The 23,416-nt window shown below is 40.4% G+C and overlaps 1 protein-coding gene across 3 annotated transcripts in view; it reads right to left on the bottom strand.

Moving 5' to 3' along the window:
- Nucleotides 1-6,801: 6,801 nt before the first annotated feature.
- HECA (hdc homolog, cell cycle regulator) overlaps nucleotides 6,802-23,416 on the bottom strand; it is a 47,999-nt gene continuing 31,384 nt past the window's right edge. Inside the window, exons 2-5 of one of the 3 annotated variants that reach the window (XR_007133509.1) lie at nucleotides 19,978-21,015; nucleotides 13,070-13,224; nucleotides 9,325-10,393; nucleotides 6,802-7,591 (exon numbers count right to left, since the gene is read on the bottom strand). Coding sequence is in view for 1 of the 3 variants with exons in the window: in XM_047770079.1 (XP_047626035.1) it covers nucleotides 10,229-10,393; nucleotides 13,070-13,224; nucleotides 19,978-21,015 (1,358 nt within the window). In the remaining 2 variants the exon portion in view is untranslated. Of the gene's footprint in view, nucleotides 7,592-7,914; nucleotides 10,394-13,069; nucleotides 13,256-19,977; nucleotides 21,016-23,416 lie in introns of those variants that run through there. The other 2 variants (XM_047770079.1, XR_007133510.1) reach the window with 2 other exon arrangements.

The raw sequence follows: 23,416 nt of genomic DNA on the forward strand, positions 1-23,416 counted from the left end.
TTTAAGTAGAAACAAATGGAATCATCACTGATTTGCTCACTTTAATAACCTCTTGTGTCTGTTTCTCATTAAAGAGTTTAGAAAATGATGAAGCTATTAAATCTCAGAGTGAAAAGTTGCTATTTGTGTTTTCCTGCTGTTACAAAAGCATGATCTGAAAGGTTAAATGATGTGTCAGAGTGTGTAAGGCACAATTCCAACCCAGACTTCCTGCCTCCGAGACGGGGGCATTGGCCCTGGCTAGCTGAGCAAGTTCTGGTGATCATCAGGGGTGAAGGATCATGCAGCTTTTCAGGAGGTGCATCTCACAACCTTGATCCCTCAGTCTGGACTGGACCAGGATAAGCAAACACCAACACTGAAGGGCATCGTCCTGGCCAACACAGAGTGACCATGGTCTGATTCTATCATATCCCAAGTATTATCATTTGCAAGTGGTGCTCAGGAGCATGGATGGCAGCCTTCGTGGGCATGCTTCAGAAGTAAAACACAATCACTATAACACAAACTGGCTACTGCTTGTGTTCACCATGAACAGAAAGAAATGGATCATTTCTCAGCCCCCCAAACCATTTTGAAGCTAACCACAAGTGGGAAAACAACAACAATATGGATTTCACAAAATTTCCAACCCACTTCCTAAATCAGATTTCATCTGTTTATCAGTCCCACAACCTTCTCACCCACTGCCTGATGCCAGGTTTGACCTCGCTTCACACACCCACTGATCTCAGCTGTATGAAGGAGTACCGACACTTCAAAAGCAGAATTCAGCAAACTTTTTTTTTTTTTTTAATGTACAGAGCTATTGAAGATCATCAGCCTCTGAACAAGTAAGACTTCTCTCAAAAGCAGCTCTTTTATGAGTCTGATATAAGGTCTGCAATTCCTCCCCTGGTTTTAGAGAACTCTCCAGATTTTCAGGACCCTCTTAGGAAGAAGTCTCCTGGGAAGCATCCTTAGCATTACCAACTTGGTGATGTGCATGACCTTCAGTCCTACTTGCTGTGTGTTGTTGAGCCATTTTCATCTGTAAAATAAATGGGTTGAGTCAATCTCTAAGGTCTTTCCTGCCCTAATAGTCTAAGAGTGATTTCCGAAATAACATAGATGATCATAAGGCACATTTTGAACATTTACTGCATGCCATGGTAAGTGCTAAAACACTTTTTTGTACTAAGCACTTTGCATTTCTTCTCTTAAACCCTAATAGTACCCCTCCCCTCAGGCAGAGACTTAATTTTTGCAGCTGAGGAAAGTCAGCATTTGCAAGCTTGAGCAGTAGAATCTTCCTAAAACAGCCTTTCCTAAGCCAATCCAGCAAATACACTGACTCTGAATTCATCTTGTAAAACTTCACTCTGATGGGAAATTCCTGTGTGGCGAAGTGGGTTAAGGATCTGGCACTCCTGCAGCTGTGGCACAGGTGTAACTGTACCGTGGTTTCAATCCCTGGCAAGGGAACTTCCACATGCATGGTTGTAGCCAAATAAAATTTTGCAATGAATGACTTCAGTACTATGGATGCTAATGGCTGTAGCTTCTGTAAGGCAGGGCACATACAATTTCCCCCAGCAAAGCTGTGTGCTTACCAAAAGTTTGTCCTTTTTGCTCTCAAACTTGTTTTTACCTTATACTTGGCAATGCCATTATGTAATTTAATAAAACTAGTACATAAACCAATGACAAATAATTACATAAAGAAAATACTATTCCAGTAAGTAGGATGCTTTGGAATGATAGGACAAAATATACACACAAAACACTGCTGAGTTAAACATAAGAAATAATACAGTGAAAGATTAGGGGACAAACCCCTGAAGTCTAGCAAGATGGTGTACTTGTATTGTTTCTCATAGAGAATGCATCACAAAAGGAGAATTTGCAAAAAAGGCAGCATGGTCCTACAACTGCAGAAATCACACACAAAAAGAAAGGAACCAAATCTGTTCAATGAATGCATATTCCTTATTTAAATGTAAATAAAACGTTTATGGTATGTAAATCATGGGATGGGGATTTTTCAGCTTTATGGACATATAATTAACATAATAAACTACACATATTTAAATTATATAGTAAATTTTGGCATATATGTGAAACCATCATCATAATCCAGATTATGAACATATCTGTCATCCCAAAAAGTTTCCTCATGCTCCTTTGTAATCATTTTTTTCTCCTTCCCCAATTAATATTCCTTCACCCATCCCCAGGCAATTGATCTGTTAATTAGATTCATTTGCATTTTCTAAAGTTTCACATAAATGGAATCATATAGTATATACTCCTGTCCCACCTTCTTTCTTTTTAGTATAATTATTTTGAGGCTCATCCACACTGCATGTATCAATAGTTGGTTCTTTTTTATGGCTGTGTAGTATTCTATCATATAGATATCCCACATTTTGTTCATCCTTCCTGCTGTTGATGGACAGTTGTGTTGTTTACGTTTGGAGCTATTACAAATAAAGCTGCCATAAGCATTCATAAACAAGTCTTCGTGTGGAAAGGCTTTCATTTCTTTCAGGCAAGCACATAGAAGTGGAATGGCTAGAACACAGAACAGGCATATGTTTAACTTTTTAAGAAAGTGCCAAACTGTTTCCCATCAGCAACATGAGTGTTTCCTCACATCTTTGCCAGCAATTGTATTCTCAGTCCTTTTTTTAATTCATTCCGTGTGTAGAGTGGTATCTCATTGTGGTTTTAGCTTTCATTTCCCTAATGACTAATAATGTTATCTTGTGTTTGTCATTTTTATTTTATTTTTTTGGCGAAGTGTTCAGGTATTTTGCACTTTTTAAAAGTGGATCATTTGTTTCCTTACTACTACATTTACGAGTTCTTCATAATTTTCTGGATACAAGTCCTTTTCTTCTAGTCTTTGAAAGCTTATCTTTTCATTTGCTTAACAATGTCTTTTGCAGAGTTCTTAATTTTAATAAAATCCAATTTGTCCATTTTTAGATTTTACACTTATAGCTATGATCCACTTTCTTTTTTTTATATAATGATTTTTATTTTGTTCCATTATAGTTGGTTTGCAGTGTTCTGTCAATTTTCTACTGTACAGCATGGTGACCCACACGTACATGTATACATTCTTTTTTCTCACATTATCATGCTCCACCGTAAGTGACCAGACATAGTTCCCAGTGCTACACAGTAGGATCTATTGCTAATCCATTCCAAAGGTAACAGTCTGCAATTGATTTTTTGAATAAGGTATGAGTATAGATCCAGGTTTGGTTGGCTCTTTTATTTTTCACATATGATTATCAAAATGTCCAGCTCCATTCGTTATATTATCCTCTCTTCACTGAATTCTTTTTACACCTTTGTCAAAAACTAATCATGCATGTTAAGTGTGGTTTACTTCTGGGCTCTATCCTTCCATTGATCAGCTTGTCTATCTCTGTGCCAGTTGTAGGAATCCATTTTTTTTTTAATAACTTTTTTGATTTACCAACCAACTCATGTCTAGGTTTGTCCGTTTTTTTTTTTTTTTAATACCATATTCCAATGGTTAAGAAATTTGATGCAACAGGAAAAAGGACAAGGTAGGAAAGAGATGGGCAGGTATAAAAAAAAATAAATCAAAGGCATCACAACAGGTGAAAGGAAAAGGATTAAGAAAAGCAGACTTTTTTTAAAAAAATGGCATTTCCCAACTCTGCCATCACCAAAGATAGCACCCCACCTAATACGAGCCTATCTTGTTTTGAAAGGTTATGTCTGTAAAATAAATAGCATTAGAAAGTATTAATTAATTCATATTCTCATATATTATACATCGAAGGCATAAGCTACTGCCAGTGTTTCTGAGCAATGTGAGATAACTAAGGTTGCTATAACTCTTGCCAAAAATAAACTGATCTTTTAGATGTCCTGTGCCATCCTGTGGTGGGCAACATTATGATCTCCATTAAGCTATTTGAAATATTCACAGTAGCCCCCAGGACTGCGACCATTTTACCCTCTGCCCAAACCACTCTCAAAGCCATGGAGTTCTGGAGCTTCAGACAAATTAGTCTAGGGGCTTCGCCTGGCTTTACTTTCTTCGTCAGCCTCTTGCTGTGGTCATCAGAGCTTCAGAAAAATATGTGATTTGTTAATGCAGAGAAAATAACAAGAAAGTGTAAGGCACCGGTTCCCAACCCATGGTTTTGCAATAACTAGGAATCTCTCTCATGAAATAGCTCAAGAGATAATCTCTACAACATGATAATTGTTAATTCTCTCAAACATGTAGCTGGCACTTTTCCCCCCTAAAGTCGTGTGGAATACAAATAAATAGTGATCAGGCAGCAACTCCAAAAAGGTTGAAATACCAGAGCTTCAGATAAAACAGAAATTGAAAATGAAACCCACCAAGAGCAACTGTTTGAAAATTCAGTCAAAAAGGAAAACTCCGCCCCCATTGGATAGACCAAAGCTATCAAATCCAACAGCTTGACATTTTGAATCCAGAAGCATCTCAAAGTCAAATCCCAAACTGAATAAAATGGATTCTTAGTGTAGACTGTTAAAATGTCACCTTACACTCAGACTCAGTTCTCCTCAAGCCATGACTGATGTTAACAAAAGGGAACAGACATCAACAAATGAATGCACAAAAAATTAGATAAAAGGTACAGTTACTGATTTCAAACATTATTTCTTCCTTTCTGAAATCAAAAGTGTTACCCTCTGTTTTCTTCTTTCTAAAACAGGGGATGTTTTCAAATGTGCCCGTCACCCTTATGCAGGAGGCCTAGCAAGCAAGGCCTCTCAGAATTACTTCCGTTTTAGCACCAGTGCTGCTGAAATGAGGGCTACTGTACATTTCAAATCCTGCACTTTGTCAGAACAATTCCAAAGTTCTCTCTCAACTGAAAATAAAGTACGCATGCATTGAGGTCATTTTGAGGACTGGGGAGGGAATCTAGTCTTAATTCCAAGTTAACCATCAACTACATGAACTTATTTATGTAGATTTAAGTTATCTGGGCCTTGGTTTATCTCTAAAATGAGTACAGTAGTCAATATGATTTAAGCAAATGAATGAACATAGCAAAACAGAGCATAAACTAGTGGTTACCAGGGAAGGGGGAAGGGACACGATGGGGGAAGGGATTAAGAAGTACAAATCACTATGGTATAAAATAAATAAGCTACAAGAATATATTGTATAGCACAGGGAATATAGCCCATATTTTACAGTAATTTTAAATGGAGGGTAATCTATTAAAAACACAGAATTATCATGTTGTATATTTGAAACTAATGTAGTTCTGTAAATCAAATGTATTGCAATTAAAATACACACACACATACACACATTGTGAATGCAGTGAAAAACAGTCCTTGCTGTAAATTCTGGTATCGCTATGACTGTGAAGGTTACGAGTTTTCTACTTTTAAGCTTATGAGGAATGTTATTAGACAGCTCCAAACTTGAAGATATGATCTAAATTTTCAAACAAGCATATGAGAACTACTTGGCATGGTGTCCATTACCAGGAAATGGTGCTAAGGGGGCAGATTCTATTTGGACACTGACAAATGTAATCAGTGTTTTTACAGAATGCCATAAAACATAGTGCTTTATTTTTATTTCCAAATCCAGCTTATATAAATTAACACAATGCTAAAGGTTGCCATTGGAAGAAAAGTATTCTCTAAAAATACATCATTTCAGAGTTCCCTGGTTGCTCAATGGGTTAAGGATCTGGCATTGTCACTGCTGAGGCTCAGGTCATTGCTGTGGCATGGGTTCTATTCCTGGCCTGGGAACTTCCACATGCTGCAGGTGCAGCCAAAAAAAAATACATTATTCCTAATACATTTGTACAACACTTTACTATTTTCAAAGATATTTCACTTTCATTACATAAGGTTTATCCCTGGTGTAGATAGCTGGAAGAACATGAAAATAACAAAAGCTCAAGAAAAGCTTTTTTTCTCCCAAAATTTAACTCTTTACTTGAGAAACAGCCTATGTAATTAGCAACCTAATTGCGGCTGAATTTAAGTCAAAACAGTATAAGCAAGATTTAAAGAAATGGAAACTACTAAGAACAAAAGAGAATTTTCTTTCATTAAACTTAATTCTTAATAATCATTGTTTAACTTTGGTTTTTTTCTTTCTACCATAGCGAGAACTGCATTTTCCTTACAACCACAAAGGAATTTCATTGGCACAAATTACACTAGTAGAAATCACAATATCCCAAGTCCTTAAGGCTTTAAATAAAACTTATGCCTCAGATGTCTGTAGTAAATAGTGGTAAGACAGGGTTTGAGTCCACTGGAGACCCTTTCCTCACCCACGTTTCTACATCTTATCCTGTGTTCTAAAGATTTTATGGATTTCAATTCATTGGTGGAGAATGATATCTGAAATGAAGAGGACAAGGATATTTAAAGAGAAGCTACTCTCTCTTATATAATCATTATGAAAATTGTTATAGGCCTAGAAAAAGCAACCACAAAAAACTATAGAGTAGAATTATCTATCTAGTCAATAGACTTTCTTATCACCAAAACAATAATGGTGGACTAGCCACACAGAAAGGACTGTTATACAGAATGCTTATTTTGTTGCAATGGGAATTTACATGTGACACATCATTTTCAAACAGCGTAAAAGGTCCATAGCTTTTATTTGCTGCAATAGCAACTTTGAAATGACTACCTGAATAGTGATCAAACCCTCTGAAAGTTTCCTCTAATGTCTTTTCTGATTGAATAATCCCAAGCTCATAATACTGGAGTCCCAACAAAAAATGAAGTGACACACTAAGAGAGAACACAAGGTTAGTTTCTGAAATTTTATTATTTTTAATACATACATTTTCACAAACAGAAACCTTCTAACACCACACAATTCCATAACCAAATGTTTCAATTTTATCAACATTCTTTAACTATTTACACAGTCTTCCCTCAACAAAAGTGCAATCCAAGACATTTTGACAAGAAATCTTTACAGACAAGAATATACTTTTGAGCTGGTGTTAATGATGCCCATCCATTATATTTTCTTTCAATTACCTGGAATAATAATAAAGTCAACAGGACATAGAGATGAGCTGGGTTAGGCAGCATTTTTTATAGGAACCAAACCACTGAACAAGAGCACTTTCTCCTCACCTCCTCCCCAATCTCCAAATGAAATTACCCAATAGCTGCTATCAGGAGACTAAAGAGAAAAGCAAAGTGGAGTTACTGATCTGGGCACAGGAGGAAAGACTGCATGTTAAGCATTGGTCTTACAGGACAAAACAAAAGATTTCTGCAAATTAGTTTGGGTGATCCAATAAGTTATGTGTCAGTTTATCTGTTAGCTTTTAGGATTAAAAAACTTAATGATATTATTTTCTGATGAGTTAATTCCTCCCCCCCAAAAAATGTATGAAAATACATCTGAAAATGAATGAGCTTCTTTTACAAAAATTAGAAATTAAAGACTGTTTGGGAAAGTTCTTTATAGGATTAATTCCCCCCATTCCCTAACTTCACAGCCAATGTCCTCTCTTTTAAGGTGTAAGTCCAGTATATCAACTGCTTCAGCTGCAACCAGAAGAGAGTGAAGAACTGAGATGACCTGAAGACAAGATGATGAGATGATCAGAAAGAGTCTTCCCAATAAACTAAAGCAGGTGATTTATTTGTTCAAGGCATAACTCTTAAAAATAAATGATAAAACAAGTTAAAGTAGATAAAAATTACTTATTAGTCATCGTGAGTGGGTTCATGTTTTTGAGCACTATCACAGAACCAGAAAATGTATCTCTGGGACAACAAAATATCCTTTAATATCTAACCCACAACAAAACTAATCATCTTTTTTGATATATTCCAATTCCCATCCAGGTACTCAGAGCAAAGTACTTTGAGAAAGTGTAGAGAAACATTAAGGCCAGCAGATTCCAAAATAAGATTTATTCTTCACATGGTTGTATACTCAACTATATTTTATTCTCAAATCAGCCAAATTTTCCATTTTAGACAAGAATGAAATACCTTAACAGCAACAGACAGTCTCAGATAGGATACCTATGCTTCTCCTTTTATATAACCTCCATAGATTCCTAACTTAATCCTCAAAATAAAAGCCAAAAGCAAATTTTTTTTCTCAATTACACTGAAATATCATCATACTTATTTCTCAGTAGAAAATGACATAAGAAGAAAATATTGAATGCATCAGACACTACACTTGCAGCAGTTTTAGGCTGAGGAGCTTGCGGAATGTGATCTGGACGTAAATGTGAAGCTTCAGAGCAACAATATAAGCAGGTTTCTCTTTAGAAATTTAGGTGGGTTTAAGAACAGCATTACAAATATTTTACTATTCATTTTAAACTCAGAAATAAAATCCAATGGTACTCTGAAGAGAAATTCACCAATTTTTATACCTGGATACAAAAGAGAATCAATAGGGAAACAGCTAATTCAGTTACAGCTTTGCGTATTAAAGACAGGTTTTCAAGGGCTACGTACTATAGGCCCCTTCTTGTTGCATCAAGTACTGTCAGACCAATAACAATTTTCTGCGTCGTACAGCCTTTGAGCATTTCTCACCACTGTGAAATATTTTTCAGATCATCAAACATCAAACTAGATGTGGTCAGCTGAATTATAATCATCCAAACCAAAAGATGAATAATTGGTCAATCTATCAGTTCTTTAGTGCTGTATTCTTTCAAATAAAACATCAAATACTCCATGTAGCAGAACTGAAACTCACTTGCAATAATACCTACACATTTCTGAGAGGAAAAAAACAACTGTTTTCTGAGGGGAAAAAAATGGTGTACATTAAAATGCTCACATACTCCCAAATTTAGCTTCCCATAAAAGGATAATATTTTTAGCATTCTTTTAGCATATATGCATGTCACACTTGAAATTATCAAATTCATTTTTAAGAAATCATATTTCAATTTCAGATCTGTAAGGTATGGGGGTGTCCGTCTAAAATGAACTAATGAACAGAGGCTGTACTTTGGAAAGCTCAATGTTGTAATTAATCAAGTTCTATAAATTATCACCTTTTTCAAAAACCAGTGGAAAGGTATCATGGAGATTTTCAGAATAATCTATTTTCAAACATACTGTTACATATTATAATCAATGATTTTTCAAAATAAGAAAAAGACTTTAAAAAGAAACATCAAAATTATTATTTTCCTCATAGCCTCAAAAATAATTTTTTTGTTTCCTTCTTAGGGTCAAATCTTTGATTTTGGAAACTCAGCATTAAATGGGTAAAAAGCAGCCATAAGCACTTTGGGGGGAAGATTAAGTGTGACAACGATTGGTTTTGAAACTTACCAGTCAGGGTCTGTAGCTGTGAGATTTATCTGTGAGAAGGATCTGGCATCAAGTGGCACTTAGACAGCATGACCTATATATAAAAACCAGTACCACCCAAATCATGTCATTCATGGATTTCCCTTAAGAGCCTGTTTGACCAACTTCAAAGACACAATTCAAATGACAGGATTCTGCCTTTCTGCCCTCTTGAGTTGGTATGCATCATTTCCAAATTCATTTAGCAGATTCTTTTTGTTAAAGGTCAGCTTACCTAAAAATATGCACAATACCAACAGCTTTCACATGTCTTATAATTTGGATATTATTTTCAGTATGAAAACTGGCTGCTAAAATACAACAGGGAGAGAATCAGGGCTCATGTCCACTTTGCAGTAATCTGTCAGTGAAGGGAAACTGCAGGTCAGTGTGTGCTGCCGAACGAACGCTAAGCCAAGGTAAACTATTACACCATCAGCTCTCCAGGCACAGACATACATTCACTTGTCACGTTTCTCCCAAGGCCCAGAGAAGATCTAAAAGTGGGTCTTTAGATAGTTAACATTTTAGTAAGAGTTTCTTCCCAACTCCTACAGTGCTCTCAGTTTATGACCACATAATCCCTTTCCTAAATTCGCCCCATCCTCCCCACCACTTTAAAAGCTGCCTGAGAAACTCTTACTGATAGTGAACCGCTCCCCCAAGCTCAAGGAGCACCCAGCTGGGCTCTGGTCATGACCACAGACTAACACTTGGGAGTCAAGGGGGGGCAAGGGGCAGCCCCCTTTTGGTGGCACACACACACAAAGGAACTCTCCTTTAAATTAGAAAAGAAATTAATGTCACAGAAGGCTTCCCTAGAAAAGATATGTAATAAAGTAATAATATCAATAAAATAGCTATTATTACTAAAGCAAAGCTTTCATCAATAAGCTTCAAGAACTTTGAAGGAGGAAAATGGCTTCACGAAATGGTAGTCCAGGTTGCCACAGTGTGGACACTGCTGGACGTTGCTGTACTCGGAGAAGTACTGCATCCCGATCCGCACGTCGATCACCGGCTTCCCGCAGTGCTTGCAGTTCAGGCGGGCCTGGGGTGGAAGCACAAGATGCAGTGAGCAGCAACGCCCTCCCCACAGCACCGCCAGAGTCACACCAACAGATCGCGGACTGCCACGCCTGGAAACCCATTGAGAGGTGAGTAAAGCATCTCTTTCATTACCCCAAACGGAGTAGGCAGGGCATCAGATAAGCATGAGATAAAGACCCAGATGTTCTCCCACCAGTCTGAAAAATTACCGTCTTCTCATTTCTCTCCCAACGTGAGGCATCGCTAGTAGTTACACCTACTGGTAGAAGAAAATTCTCAGCTCGTACTGCTGGAATTTCTCCATTAAAGTTCCCCTACCAATCGGAAATCTCCGCCCACCCCGTTTTAAAAAGTGGCTAAGGCTGACTTTCCTCATCCAAACCTGCACGAAATTTCTTTAAAGATTTTTTGCGTTTATTTTTAAAATTCATATACATATTTCATTCTATGCCTTACTACACTTCTGTTTATTTTGAAGTAAAAATAAAATTTCCCTGAAATATTCTAGTAAAATTAAGGTTCCAAGAAGAAGGGCCATGTTTATCCTGCAGCTCCTTGAACTCCTTTAGGAGCACACTGTATCATCCTTCATGCCCTTCCTCTTACAGCACAGGTTTCCGGCAACAGGTTGAAGGACTTTAGTGAATAACCAGAAATTATAATACTACAGACTCTCGATTTAGATTCTGAAAAGGTAAAAGAATAGTTTCATGTTGTCCTCAAAACACTCCTATGAGGTAGGTAACAGTACGTGAATTGTTTTTCTTTTTTTTTTAGGGCCACACCTGCAGCCTATGGAGGTTCCCAGGCTGGGGCTCAAATCAGAATTACTATACCACAGCCATAGTAACATGGGGTCTGAGCCAAAACTTGCAGTGAGGCCAGGGATCGAACCCACATCCTCGTGGACACTATGTCGTGTTCTTAACCCGCTAAGGTATTATAAAATGTTATGGTGAATAACTAAAAGACTGATATCTCATTTCCAAGACTAAGTTTTAAAATGGAAATGTGGTCTGTGTATTAGAATAGCATAAAAGGAGTCAATCCTATCTGGAATCAAACAACAGGCTATGGATGGCTATTTAGATCTCCCGTGACCATATTTCTCTTCTAAGATTACTAGTACAGACACAGCATAGCTGAAATACTGACTCTGCCAACCTTTTAATTCAACCAACACGGCTTATCTTCTGAATAAACTGCTAAGAGTAAGGATATTCTCATTACAAAAATCAAACCATATTGCTAAAGATACAAAACTAAGTAATAAACTAATGAAGTAAAGGATTAGTCACTGAACAAGGAAGGAAAACCTCTCTCCTATTCATGAATATCAAAGAATTACATGACAAGTGTTTTCCTTTCCCAAGCACCTGGAAATAAAACAAGATACTTCTAAGGATTTTGTTTTGTCCCCTGTGTTTCTATGAACTTATTAAATACGTTTTCCTCATGACAGCTAACTTTCAGATGCTCTCTTAGCATAAGAAAATGCCTCCCCTTAGCAGAGCTTTAAGGATTACAAATCTTTCATGTCAACCTCAAACATCTTACAAGACAGGCAGTTCCTGGGAAACTGCACTGTCCCACAGAAAGGAAACAAAAAGAAAATCCTGTCTGTTAAAGTGAAATTTTCTCTTTCCTTTTAAATAATTTTTTTACTAGAAATTATTATATGCTAATCATACAAAACACTAGAAAACATAAGTAAGCAAAAAGAAAACTAAAGGAACCATTCAATACCCCACCATCCAGAGACAACTTCTGATAAGAGGCTAGCAGATTCTTTTTTTTGTTTTTGTTTTTTTTTTGTTTTTTTTTGTTTTGTTTTTTGCCATTTCTTGGGCTGCTCCTGCCGCATTTAGAGGTTCCCAGGCTAGGGGTCGAATAGGAGCCACAGCAACGCGAGACCCGAGCTGCGTCTGTGACCTACACCACAGCTCATGGCAACGCCAGTTCCTTAACCCACTGAGCAAGGCCAGGGATCAAACCTGCAACCCCATGGTTCCGAGTCGGATTCGTTAACCACTGAGCCATGACAGGAACTCCGAGGCTAGCAGATTCTTTTTCATGTTCACTTTTTTTTTTTTTTATTTTTACAAATGGAAGGATACTATTCTGCCATTTAAAACCTTTTTTGTCTTTTTTTTTTTTGGCTTTTCTAGGGCCATACCCATAGCACATGGAGGTTCCCAGGCTAGTGGTCTAATCCGAGCTGTAGCTGCCAGCCTATACCACAGACACAGCAATGAGGGATCCGATCTGTGTCTGCAACTTACACCACAGCTCATGGCAACGCTGGATCCTTAACCCACTGGCCAGGGATTGAACCTTCAACCTCATGGTTCCTTGTCAGATTCGTTAACCACTGAGCCACAACGGGAACTCCTAAAACCTACTTTTTTGACTTAAAATATTGAAAATTGTTCCCATATAATTATATATTACTCTATAATATCGCTTTTAATGACTGCATAGTATTACCCACAGCTATACCACCTATAGTAAATCAACCGTCACTGCTGCACTTTGGGGAGCTTTGGGGCTGCTCACTCCACACACACCCTCACACCTCCTCTGGCCTAACTGCAGTGGTGCCTCTAACTCCTCTATCTTCACTGGGGGGAAGAAGCCTAACATCACCCGCTGCTCGTTCTGTGGGGTCAATACCAACCTGACAGCATGGAGAGGCGGCCAGGATGTCATAGGTGTACATGGTGCCCAGCTGGTGCCAGCTGCCGTCCCACCGTGACTTACACTTGATGCAGATGATCTTGTGAACCCCTTCCAGGCAGTCCACACACACCGCATACAGGTGCATGAGCCTCCCTGTGCACAGAAGACACGATGCTGAGAGTGGCTGTCAAAGAAATCACCTTCTGTCTTTAAAGGGGATTAACACAATGACTCATTTATTAGTTATAAGCGAACACTTTATCAGCTGAATAAACATAAAGAGCAAAATAGATATCATATGTCCCCAATTTGTCCTTTTAGAATAATGATGAATTACTAACTACTGTCAATGGGACAGGTACTTTAAGTTTAATCTTGTTAAATACTTGCTTCAATTCACTTTTCTGAAAAGTGCTGCCAGGTTTATGACACAGACATCCAAACTCAAATGACCAACCACAGATGCTCAAAACCAGCCTGCTTTCAAGTCTAATGCAGCATATGAACCAGCCATGTTGGTCTGTACTTATGAGCTCTTGTCCATTGACAAGTCCTTTCATAAAAAAATCCAAAGTCTGTCTTGGTATCAGTTGCCCAGAATTATACCACAGCCAAAATTACTATGTTAACTGTTCTTGTCTCCAAAATTGCTCAGTCATCACCACATCCAATTTAGGAACCAGAATTATATCTTGTGTGTGTGTTTTTTTTTTTTTTTTTTCCCAAAGGACTTCAATGTCACGTTATTTGCTGGGCTCTTAAAAGTCACAAGCCCATTCCTCCATCATTTATCAATATGTAATGCTTGTGAAAGAAAGATGTCATCCTACTTTATACAGAAGAGTTCAGGTCCAAATTGGAAAAGTATTGGAAAGTCCAGGATCTGCCTGGACAATATATAATAGCAACAATGCTGCTCTCTTTGTGGGCATCAGGGTGCTCCACTGTGCTCAAAATTACCATCCGGAGAACACATCCTCCTACGTGGCTTCTTACTCAGAATGTGCTGCTCACTGTCCTCAGCCAGACCCTGCTCTTTATCTTTTCAGTGGTTAAGGACCAGCCTGCTCCTTATACATTGGAAAGGGGTATATGGTACTTAAAGGGAAAACTTTCATTCCTTGTGCTTACAAGACTCTCCCTCCCTGAGGGTAGGAACTATGTCTTATTCATCCTTGAGGGCTCAGGGTCTAGCACAGTATCTGGAATGTGGAAAGCACTCCATGATTGTATGTTGTATGAATGGATGTAATATGTTAACAGCCAAAGACATTATAACCTTGGGGACCTAAGCCAAAAATGAGAAGGGTGACAAGAGCTTCTTGCATTAAGGCCCACCTCTGCTATAGGGCACTAAAGATAAAAAGATCTCACACGTCATGCCCTGAGGCATTTCAGGATGTCAATTCAATACATAGGAGCCACTGGAAAATGCTTCATTTTCAATTTCACTCCCAGACTTACTTACAGCAATTCCCAAACAATCAAAGACACCCAGGTGGCTGCTAGGAAGGGTGGGGTCAGGGACAGACAAAGAAGTCAAAAAAGGTTAGTAGTAATGACCATGATGATGAAGCTGACAGGGAGCTTTTACTGAGTGCTTACCAAGGGTCTGGCAGTGTGCTGGGAGGCTAGGTGAATCCCTCACAACAACCCTGTAACATAGGCATTATTGCTTTTCCCACTTCAGATAGAAGGAACTGAAACTCAGACAGCTGGAGTAGCTTGCCCAAGTTAAAAAAGATAATAAGTATCAAAGTCCAGACTTAAATTTATATGTCTGACTCTTAACCTCTAGGCTATATCCTGGGAATTCCTGGCCTGGATTGAATCTCTAGATTTGTTTCTGTTATCGTTATATATTGTCCTAAATACAGAGAATTAAAAATTCTAGGGTTGTGGATTTAAACAAAGAGTAGACTCCTGAGAGAACAGTCACCTGTGGTTCTAAGTGGTAAAGAAGCACCAAAACAAATTCCTAATTTGATCAATCTTAAAAAGTTATTAAAACCAAACACATCTTATGGAAAAGAGAGGAAGAGAAGAGGCTAGAGCTGGAGGCTGGAGAAGTCAGTGAGGGGAAAGGGCAGGGCAAGGGAGTGACAATCCACATAGTCCACCACTGGAAATAACATATTATTTCAGCAGCGTGTAATCAACACCCTGGAATCCTGTGGCCTGGAACACGGCCTTACTACTGTACTTTAAAATACCTTAAGGAACACATGGTTGAAACTCTGTGATGGAAGAAATGATTGACACTGGCTTGCTATTTAAAAAAAAAAAAAAAAAAAAGCTGCATGGAGTTCTTCAAGATGTAGTAATAAAAACACAGGACACATGTCAAGGCCCCACTTGTGACACTGACTGGTCTAGTACTGATAAAACACTCAGATCCTCAGATGTTATCATCAACAGTTAAACTTCTCAAGACCTTTGTAATGCACTCCTAACACATCTATTATTTTATCTGTGGCTGTGCATGCACTTAGATGTACACAAGTACACACGCATATACACACATGGTTCTCAGGCCAACCTGATTTTCACCTTTCTCCATCCACTCACTGATGGGTACCCTCAAGATCTGGTCCTGGGCTCTGTCATATACTCTTGTTTTCTTTCTCTTTTCTCTCCATTCAAGAGCTCTTCCATTCTACTAACCACTAGCATTATAAAATCAGCTCCAGTGTTCATCCTAATGTTTATTTCTAAAAGCTCTTGTAAGAGACATTTCCACACAAAAGTCCCAGCGTCTCTGGAAACCCAATATATCCCTTCAAGCCCCAGCATCTCATCCTTTTTCCTCTAAGATCAGGTCCTTCCCGCAACTTTCTCACTCCTGTTTGTAACAATGCTATTTACCTGGTCCAGAGCCAAAGTGAGCCAATTAAGAACACATCTTCATCCCCTCCAGTCAAGCAGACTCCAAAGGTGTAATTTTTCCTTTAAAATAATCTCTTACAGATATTCCCACCTTTCAATTCCCACCATCACAACCCAGCTGTCTCTTTTCTCCTTGTATCTGGAATAGAGATTTTTTTTTTGTCTTTTTGCTATTTCTTGGGCCGCTCCTGCAGCATATGGAGGGTCCCAGGCTAGGGGTCTAATCGGAGCTGTGGCCGCCAGCCTACGCCAGAGCCACAGCAACGCAGGATCCGAGCCGCGTCTGCAACCTACAGCACAGCTCACAGCAACACCGGAACGTTAACCCACTGAGCAAGGGCAGGGACCGAACCCACAACCTCATGGTTCCTAGTCGGTTCGTTAACCACTGCGCCACGACGGGAACTCCTGGAATAGAGATTTAAATTACAACTGTACAAGTTCTGCCCCTTTCAAACATTTCCCCCAAGCAATCACTGGCTTTAAAAAAGTTAAACCCTTCAATTCATAAACATGGCAAAGTTCTTTGCCATGGCTTGAAAGGACACCTACAATCTGTTCTCCACCCACATTACTCATTTTCTACTCTAGAACCTCTGCTCTGACCAGATGGTTCTCTTCGGTTCTCTCGCTGTCTCCTGACCTTTTTCTTTGAACCACCACTCCTTTGCTCACATTAGTCCCATCAACAACCCCCTGACGGAGTCAGACCGTCTACTTACCCAAATCCAGTCTGTCGCTTGACATCTGCCTCACATTACCTCCTTTAACTGCCGAGGCCAAAGTGGCCCCTTCCTCCCTGGAAATTTTAGGATGCTTCATGAACATTCCGTCCAGGTGACACCAGCTCTACAAGTGGTACCAGTGCCTTAGACCTAGTAAAGCTAGCTACATTTTTGTAAAAGTATCTTACACCCTAACATAAATTGATGAGTGGTAAAAAGTGACAGTACCCAGGACAAGCACACGATTTATATGTTTGACTGGCTGGTGATAGGATTAAATGGAAAGAATTTGTTTGATATGAATAGGAAAGGAACAGCTCTACTCTCATGCACCAATACCCTTGTACCCCCATTCATCTTCATAAAGAATATTTCCAGTCTTAAAATGGTGAAGTAAAGATGTTTCCATCTACCTCCCTCTAGAATTATCCCCATACAATATAAATGGTAAGTAATAAAACACACAAATTCCATCTTCCATGAAACTATGAGGTACCTGCAACCCTGCACCAAACTATAAGGTCAGAAATTAGACAGAGAAATAGTAAATGGTTTAACTCTGAAACTAGACAAAAGAACAGGGGAGGGTGAGATGAGGTGCTGAAAGAGAAAGAGTGGAGTATAAGAAATTACTTAATAACCATACATTCTATGCAACTTTTTCCATCGAGAGTCTGTCAAATTATCCCCTGAATCTGGGCTAGTCTAACAACTTACTTTGAAGAACAGAATGTGACAGAAGTGATGTTACTCAGTCCCGAGCTTTAGCCTTGATAGAGAGGCCATGCAGCTCCTGTTCGCACCGTCTTTAATGTCACCCTGAGAACACCATGTGGAAAGCTCAGCCTAGTCTACTGGCAGATGAAAGAATATAGAAGCAGGGATAAGCCATTCTAGCTGAAGATTCCCAGTGCCAACCAATCTGCAAAGTGCTAGACGTATGTGAGAGGCCATCCTAACCAAACCAACCCAGAGAATTCCGAGACGTTATAAATCATTACTGTTTCAAACCACTAAGTTTTAGAGTGGCTGCTCTATATAACAAGAGCTAAAAGATACCAGGGATTAGGTGAAATTCTCAAAAATGAATGAGACTACTCCTTGCAAATTCAGCTCCCTTTCCCTGCTGAGAAAGATAAAACAGAAAAAAAATTGCGTCCAGGAAACAAGAATAGGACACTATTACAAAGAGCTTTCAGAAATTATAAATATGATAGCAGAAAAATAAAAATAAAATATTGGAATGTAAAGTCTAGGAAATCTTCCAGAAAGCAGAATAAAGATACAGGGATGAGGAGTTTCCCTGGTAGCCTAGTGGTTAAAGGATCCAGCCTGTCACTGCTGTGGCTTGGGTTCAATCCCTGGCCCTGAAACTTCCTCCTGCCAAAAAAAACCAAAAAAGGAAACAAACAAACAAACAAACAACAGGGCCAAAAATATAATAAAGGATCTCCCCCTACCTCAAAAATAAGAGAAAGATCAATCTAAGAGGTCCAACATCTGATTAGAAGTTCTACAGAATTAAAAAAAATTGAAAATGAAAATGGAAGGAAATCATCAAAGAAATAAGTCCAAAGAAAATTTCCCCAAACTGAGGACTATAAGTTTACAAAATCAAAAAGCCAAGAAAGCACCTTGCCCGATGAGTGGGGGAAAAAAAAAGACTCACATCATGGTGAAACTTCACAATGCTAGCAATAGAGAGAAAAATCTAAAACCCTTCAGAGGACGGCAAGGGGGAATAATACTACAGGAATAAGAATAATATTAAATTTCCCAATAGCAACATTGGAAGACAGGAGACAGTGAAGAAAATGCATTCGAAATTCCAAGGGGAAAATATTTATAACCTGGAAGACTAAGCCAGCCAACTAGCAATCAAGTGTGAAAACAGAATCAAGATATTATCAGACTTCCAAAATCTCAAAACATCTACTCCCATGTTCCCTTTCTCAGAAAGCTCCTAGGGGATGCTTCTTAATAAATTAAGAAAATCAACCAAGAAAAAAGGAAGTATGGTATCCAGAAACAGAAGGTAAAAATAGGAAAGAGATACAGGAATTCCTAGAAAAACCAATATGTAGGCACAGGAGGTACTGAGTGCACCAGGATGCAAAGGAACAGGAAGATGAAAGGCTCCATGAGAGAAATTTCAAAAAGAAAAGTTCATAAAACATCTGATAGGCATATGGAAATATTTTTGAAAGGTGGTTTGTAGAGCTGCTGAAGTGTTAGAACCATCAGCCAAAGCTTCAAAAAAGGCTATGCAAATGAAAATGTGAAGCAATTATTAACTTTGATAAAAACAAAAGGTGTCCTAGACTATATGGTACTCTGTCTAGGGAATATATCTATAGTTCTTGGCTCAACAATATTTACATAATCATCATAGCAAAATCATTAAGGATTTAACTAAGAATTGTGATATATTATCCTGAGGGAAAGGGGAAGATGAAACAAAGCATAGTCAACCACTTTAAATCAATAGGAATATCTAAAATTGGAGAATAAAGTGCCCGGGAAATGAGCCAGCAGAGGTTGGTGGGAAGGAGATATATGGGATGTATCACTTTTACTACAGGCTTCTTTAGCACACTTTCAAAGTTATAAACAAGTTACATGTCATGCATCCCATCTTTGCATAAATTCAAAAGCTTTACATGAACTGACAGATTTCCCTGTTACTCAATTTATGGCTGAAATGCCCAAGTCTTTGTGTGTCATTCACAGCATTAATAAGCTTCACACCCCTCATCACCAGGGTAATATCTGAGCTTTCGATAACCCTTCATTTTCTTTTTGCTGCTATCAAGAAAGGCTCCTCTTTCAGAAATTTCAAGATTAATTCGACTAATCTTAAACCACCACTAACCCTCCTTTTCCTCACTGTATTATATTTACAAAGATCAGAGAATACACAGCTGGCTGGGCACATTAACACAGGTTTCAAAGGCAAATATTTTACACCAAGTAAAACATTTCAAGGCAATTCCTTCTCTAAATTTCCTCCCAATCATGAAAAACTATACATCAGGAATTCTCTCTTCAAATTACATCAAGACAAAAACATAAAATTACCCACCAGAACAACTGTACTTGATACAGTGACATCAGAGTAAAGGCCACCACCTCCACCACCTTACTGGCCACAGCTGAAATATTCAAATGTTAGCTACTCTTAACTAGGACAAAAACACACCGCCAGTTACAATTAAGCCCCAACAGAGCCATCCCTTCTTGTTCGCTTCTCACTTCTCACAAACAGAAAACAGGCAAGGTGAATGAACACCTGTACCTTGAAGGTGACAGGGAACATCGTATTCGATCTCATCGTGTCTCGAGGGGCTTAAGAACAGAGTTCCATCCACCAGCGGGAACTGCTCGAACACCGGGAGCGCCCGGTGGCACAGGGCACAGTTCACCATGTTTCTGTGGCTGGCGCTGAGGGCTGCGAGGATGAACTTCCGCAGATCCTCGCCCTGGCCCATCTGGGCATCGTCCTCCATCCGCACGTGGAAAGTGTTTAGCTTATGGCGGGGGATGTGAGTGAGGAGCTCGGACAGGTCCAGGCGCCGCAGGAACTGCACGGGCGCGTCGAAGTGGCCCCCCCTGTGCACTGACAACCCTGCTGGACTGTAATCAAAGTGCGCGTTTCTGAACACGTGGCCGCCCGCCAGGGCCTTTTTGTGAGGCTCCAGGTGGATGGCGTTCTTCAGGAACTCCCCAAGGTACCTGGACGATCGGGGGCCGCTGAAGTGCGCAGGGGAGAGGATGGAGTAGCCGGTGGGTGGGGACTGGCCCGGGGAGCCACAGGGGGAGCGCGCCCCGTAGGCCGCCCCGCCGCCCTTCTCCTGCGAGTTCTGCCGGTCCATGGAGTGCCGGCGCGGGAGGTCGTGGGTCAAGCCCTTCTGAGGCTTGGCGGGTGGCCGGCACTTTTTGGCCTCCTCCACTGGCTCGCCAGGGGGCCTCCCCGTGTTCTTCTCTGAGCCCGACTTCTTCTTTTTCTCATCCTGCATCCGCTTCACCTGGTACCAGTCCGTGTCCTTCTTCAAGTGGCCCTGGCCGCAGCGGCAGGAGCAGAAGCGGAAGGCCAGGTCATAGCCCTTCTTGGTCCACATGTTCTGGCGGCACTGCTTCTCATTCCAGCTGCGGGCCCGGCCGATGCAGTTGAACTGCACCAGGATGCTGCTCTCCCACTCATAGAAACACTGCAGGTGCATCCAGGTGCTGTAGGGGCAATGCTCGTTGTTGCACACCACCTTCTGGTAGTCGTCCTTCTCCAGGTCAACCGGCCTCCCAAAGCTGCAGATCAGGGGCGTGGCACAAGGGGCTTCTGGGGAGAAGCACAGAGAGAGAGAGGATTCAGCAGGCAGGATGTGTGATTCCAGCCCACACCAAGTGTGAGGTCAAAGCTACCATCCCATCTTAGCTCATGCACACCAAAAGAAGGACTTTTCTGGTGTGGAGATTTCCACTACTGGAATAACCCCAGACAGGATTTAAAAAAATTTATGGTTTTCTTCTGGTGCAACGTTGGGACAAGGAAATTTATTTATTATTATTATTTTTTTTAATCTGCTAAACAAAAAAATACCGATAAGCTTCAAAAAGTCCAAATCCTTCACAGTACAATTAGCTGTACTTCAGTGTAGTATGAGGTCTTCCTGAGCCATGGGTGTAACGACAGGCGGTTTCAAGACTCTTAAAAATGAATCACTCCAGTGAGCTAGGAACTATGATGGAGTTACTTAACCAACCAGTTCAGGTGGTAGCTCCAAAAGGGCCCTCAAAACTCTTTATCACAGGGCTTAGGTTATCCTGAATACCACAGAGAAAACACACTTTCCCCATCCCTAGTGCTCTTCTAGAACAGTCTGATACCTAAGGGTGAGGTATTTGCTCAAACTAATTGTTGATACCCACAGAATTACACTGCCAGGCCATGAAGAAAAATGAAGGAACAATTCTCCTTAAGCTATGAGGACAGAAAGCAGGAACACCAAGATATCTCCACGCTATTTAACCACATGCCCCATAGGGCATCTAAGAGGCCACACAAGTTCTCAGAAGGAAGTAAAACTTGGTGACACAGGAAAGAACCATTTCTTAAGAATAGGAGGTATGAAGATTTGGGATTCCACTGGATTCTGGTTACTTTGACATCTAGACCATTTTCAGAAGGCCCCTTTGGAGGGCAGTATTACTCCCAGTGAAAAACACTGGGCTTGATCATGAAGGTTCCACACCCCAAGCTCACGTCAGACTTGAACTGTCATAGCTGAGAAGCTAGATGAAGACTGTGAGCCACAGAGCCCCTCAGTCGGAGTTGTGTTTTAGAATCGCCACCCTCACACACACGCCCCTGCCCCCCGCCCCAGGCCCCAGCTGGCAGCAAGGAGACTGGGGGTGGGAGGGAAGCTGCAGTGATGCAGGGGAGAGAGACCCAGGGCCTGAGCCCCGCAGCAGCCTGAACCAACTCGTCCACCTCCGTGATCATGGCTTCCCCATCTACCTCCTGGGAGCAACGACCCTTCATCTTCATTTGTCCAAACCCCAACCGCCCAGTAAAGCAATTCACAGCATGGACTCTGCAACCAGACTGGCCGAGTTAGAATCCCAGCAATACCACTGGTAAGCCGTGTGCTCTTGGACAAGTTGCTCCACTTCTCTTTGTGTCAGCCTCTTCTGTATAAAATGCAGATAACAACTGAATGTTCCTTACTTGGTTCTTTTTTTTTTTTTTGTCTTTTTGCTATTTCTTGGGCCGCTCCCGCGGCATATGGAGGTTCCCAGGCTAGGGGTCGAATCGGAGCTGTAGCCACCAACCTACACCACAGCTCGCGGCAATGCCGGATCCTTAACCCACTGAGCAAGGGCAGGGATCGAACCCGCAACCTCATGGTTCCTAGTCGGATTCGTTAACCACTGCGCCACGACGGGACTCCCTTACTTGGTTCTTATAAGGATGAAATATACTAATACACAGAAGGTGCTTAGAGCAGGGCCTGCGAGTACATAGTAAACCTCCTCCCCTTCCTCCCATTCTCCAAGGCCCACCTCTAGACACCAGTTTCCCTAGGACTCTCCTCTTCCCTTGCATCCTGGCCTCCCCACCCCCAGGAAGGTTCTGAACCTTACCTGCATCCCCACTGGGGTCCCCACCAGGTGACGACTCAGGAGAGGATGCCCATTACTCATCTTTGTATTCCTGGCACCACTGGGCTCAGGCCTTGCACACATCCAGTGGTGAATCAAGTTGCATTAAAAAATAACGCTAGCACATGAAACCCACACAGGACAAGCAGAGCAGAAGGAAAAGAGAGAGGGCTGTAATGCTAGGCAGAAAGACCTAAATGTAGGGATGCACTCTGAAAAGTAGAAGAGTAGCCTGGAAACTCGGTAAATTAACTGCAACCACCTGGGCTGTGACCTTTAATGCCTTTAAAATGTTAATTAGTCAATTAAACAAAGTTCAGTTGCTTTTATCTTCAGTCCCTCCGAGGACAGCCTTGAACTCTGAAATGTAATGAATGGCAATAACCAAAGTGGTATTAACCCAAGTCTAAGGAAATCAAATTTTAAAAATGACCTAGCAGTACCTTGGCATTCATAATAGCCAAAAATTTAAGTTTTAAATGCTGAGATTGACATCACACTTCTTTTAAAAGTATTTTCACATTAAAGAAAGGTAGACTAAGAAGGAAAAAAATCCTATCTTTAGCTTTTCACAAAAC

This window comes from Phacochoerus africanus, chromosome 2, assembly GCF_016906955.1.
Source record: "Phacochoerus africanus isolate WHEZ1 chromosome 2, ROS_Pafr_v1, whole genome shotgun sequence".
NCBI lineage: Eukaryota > Metazoa > Chordata > Mammalia > Artiodactyla > Suidae > Phacochoerus > Phacochoerus africanus.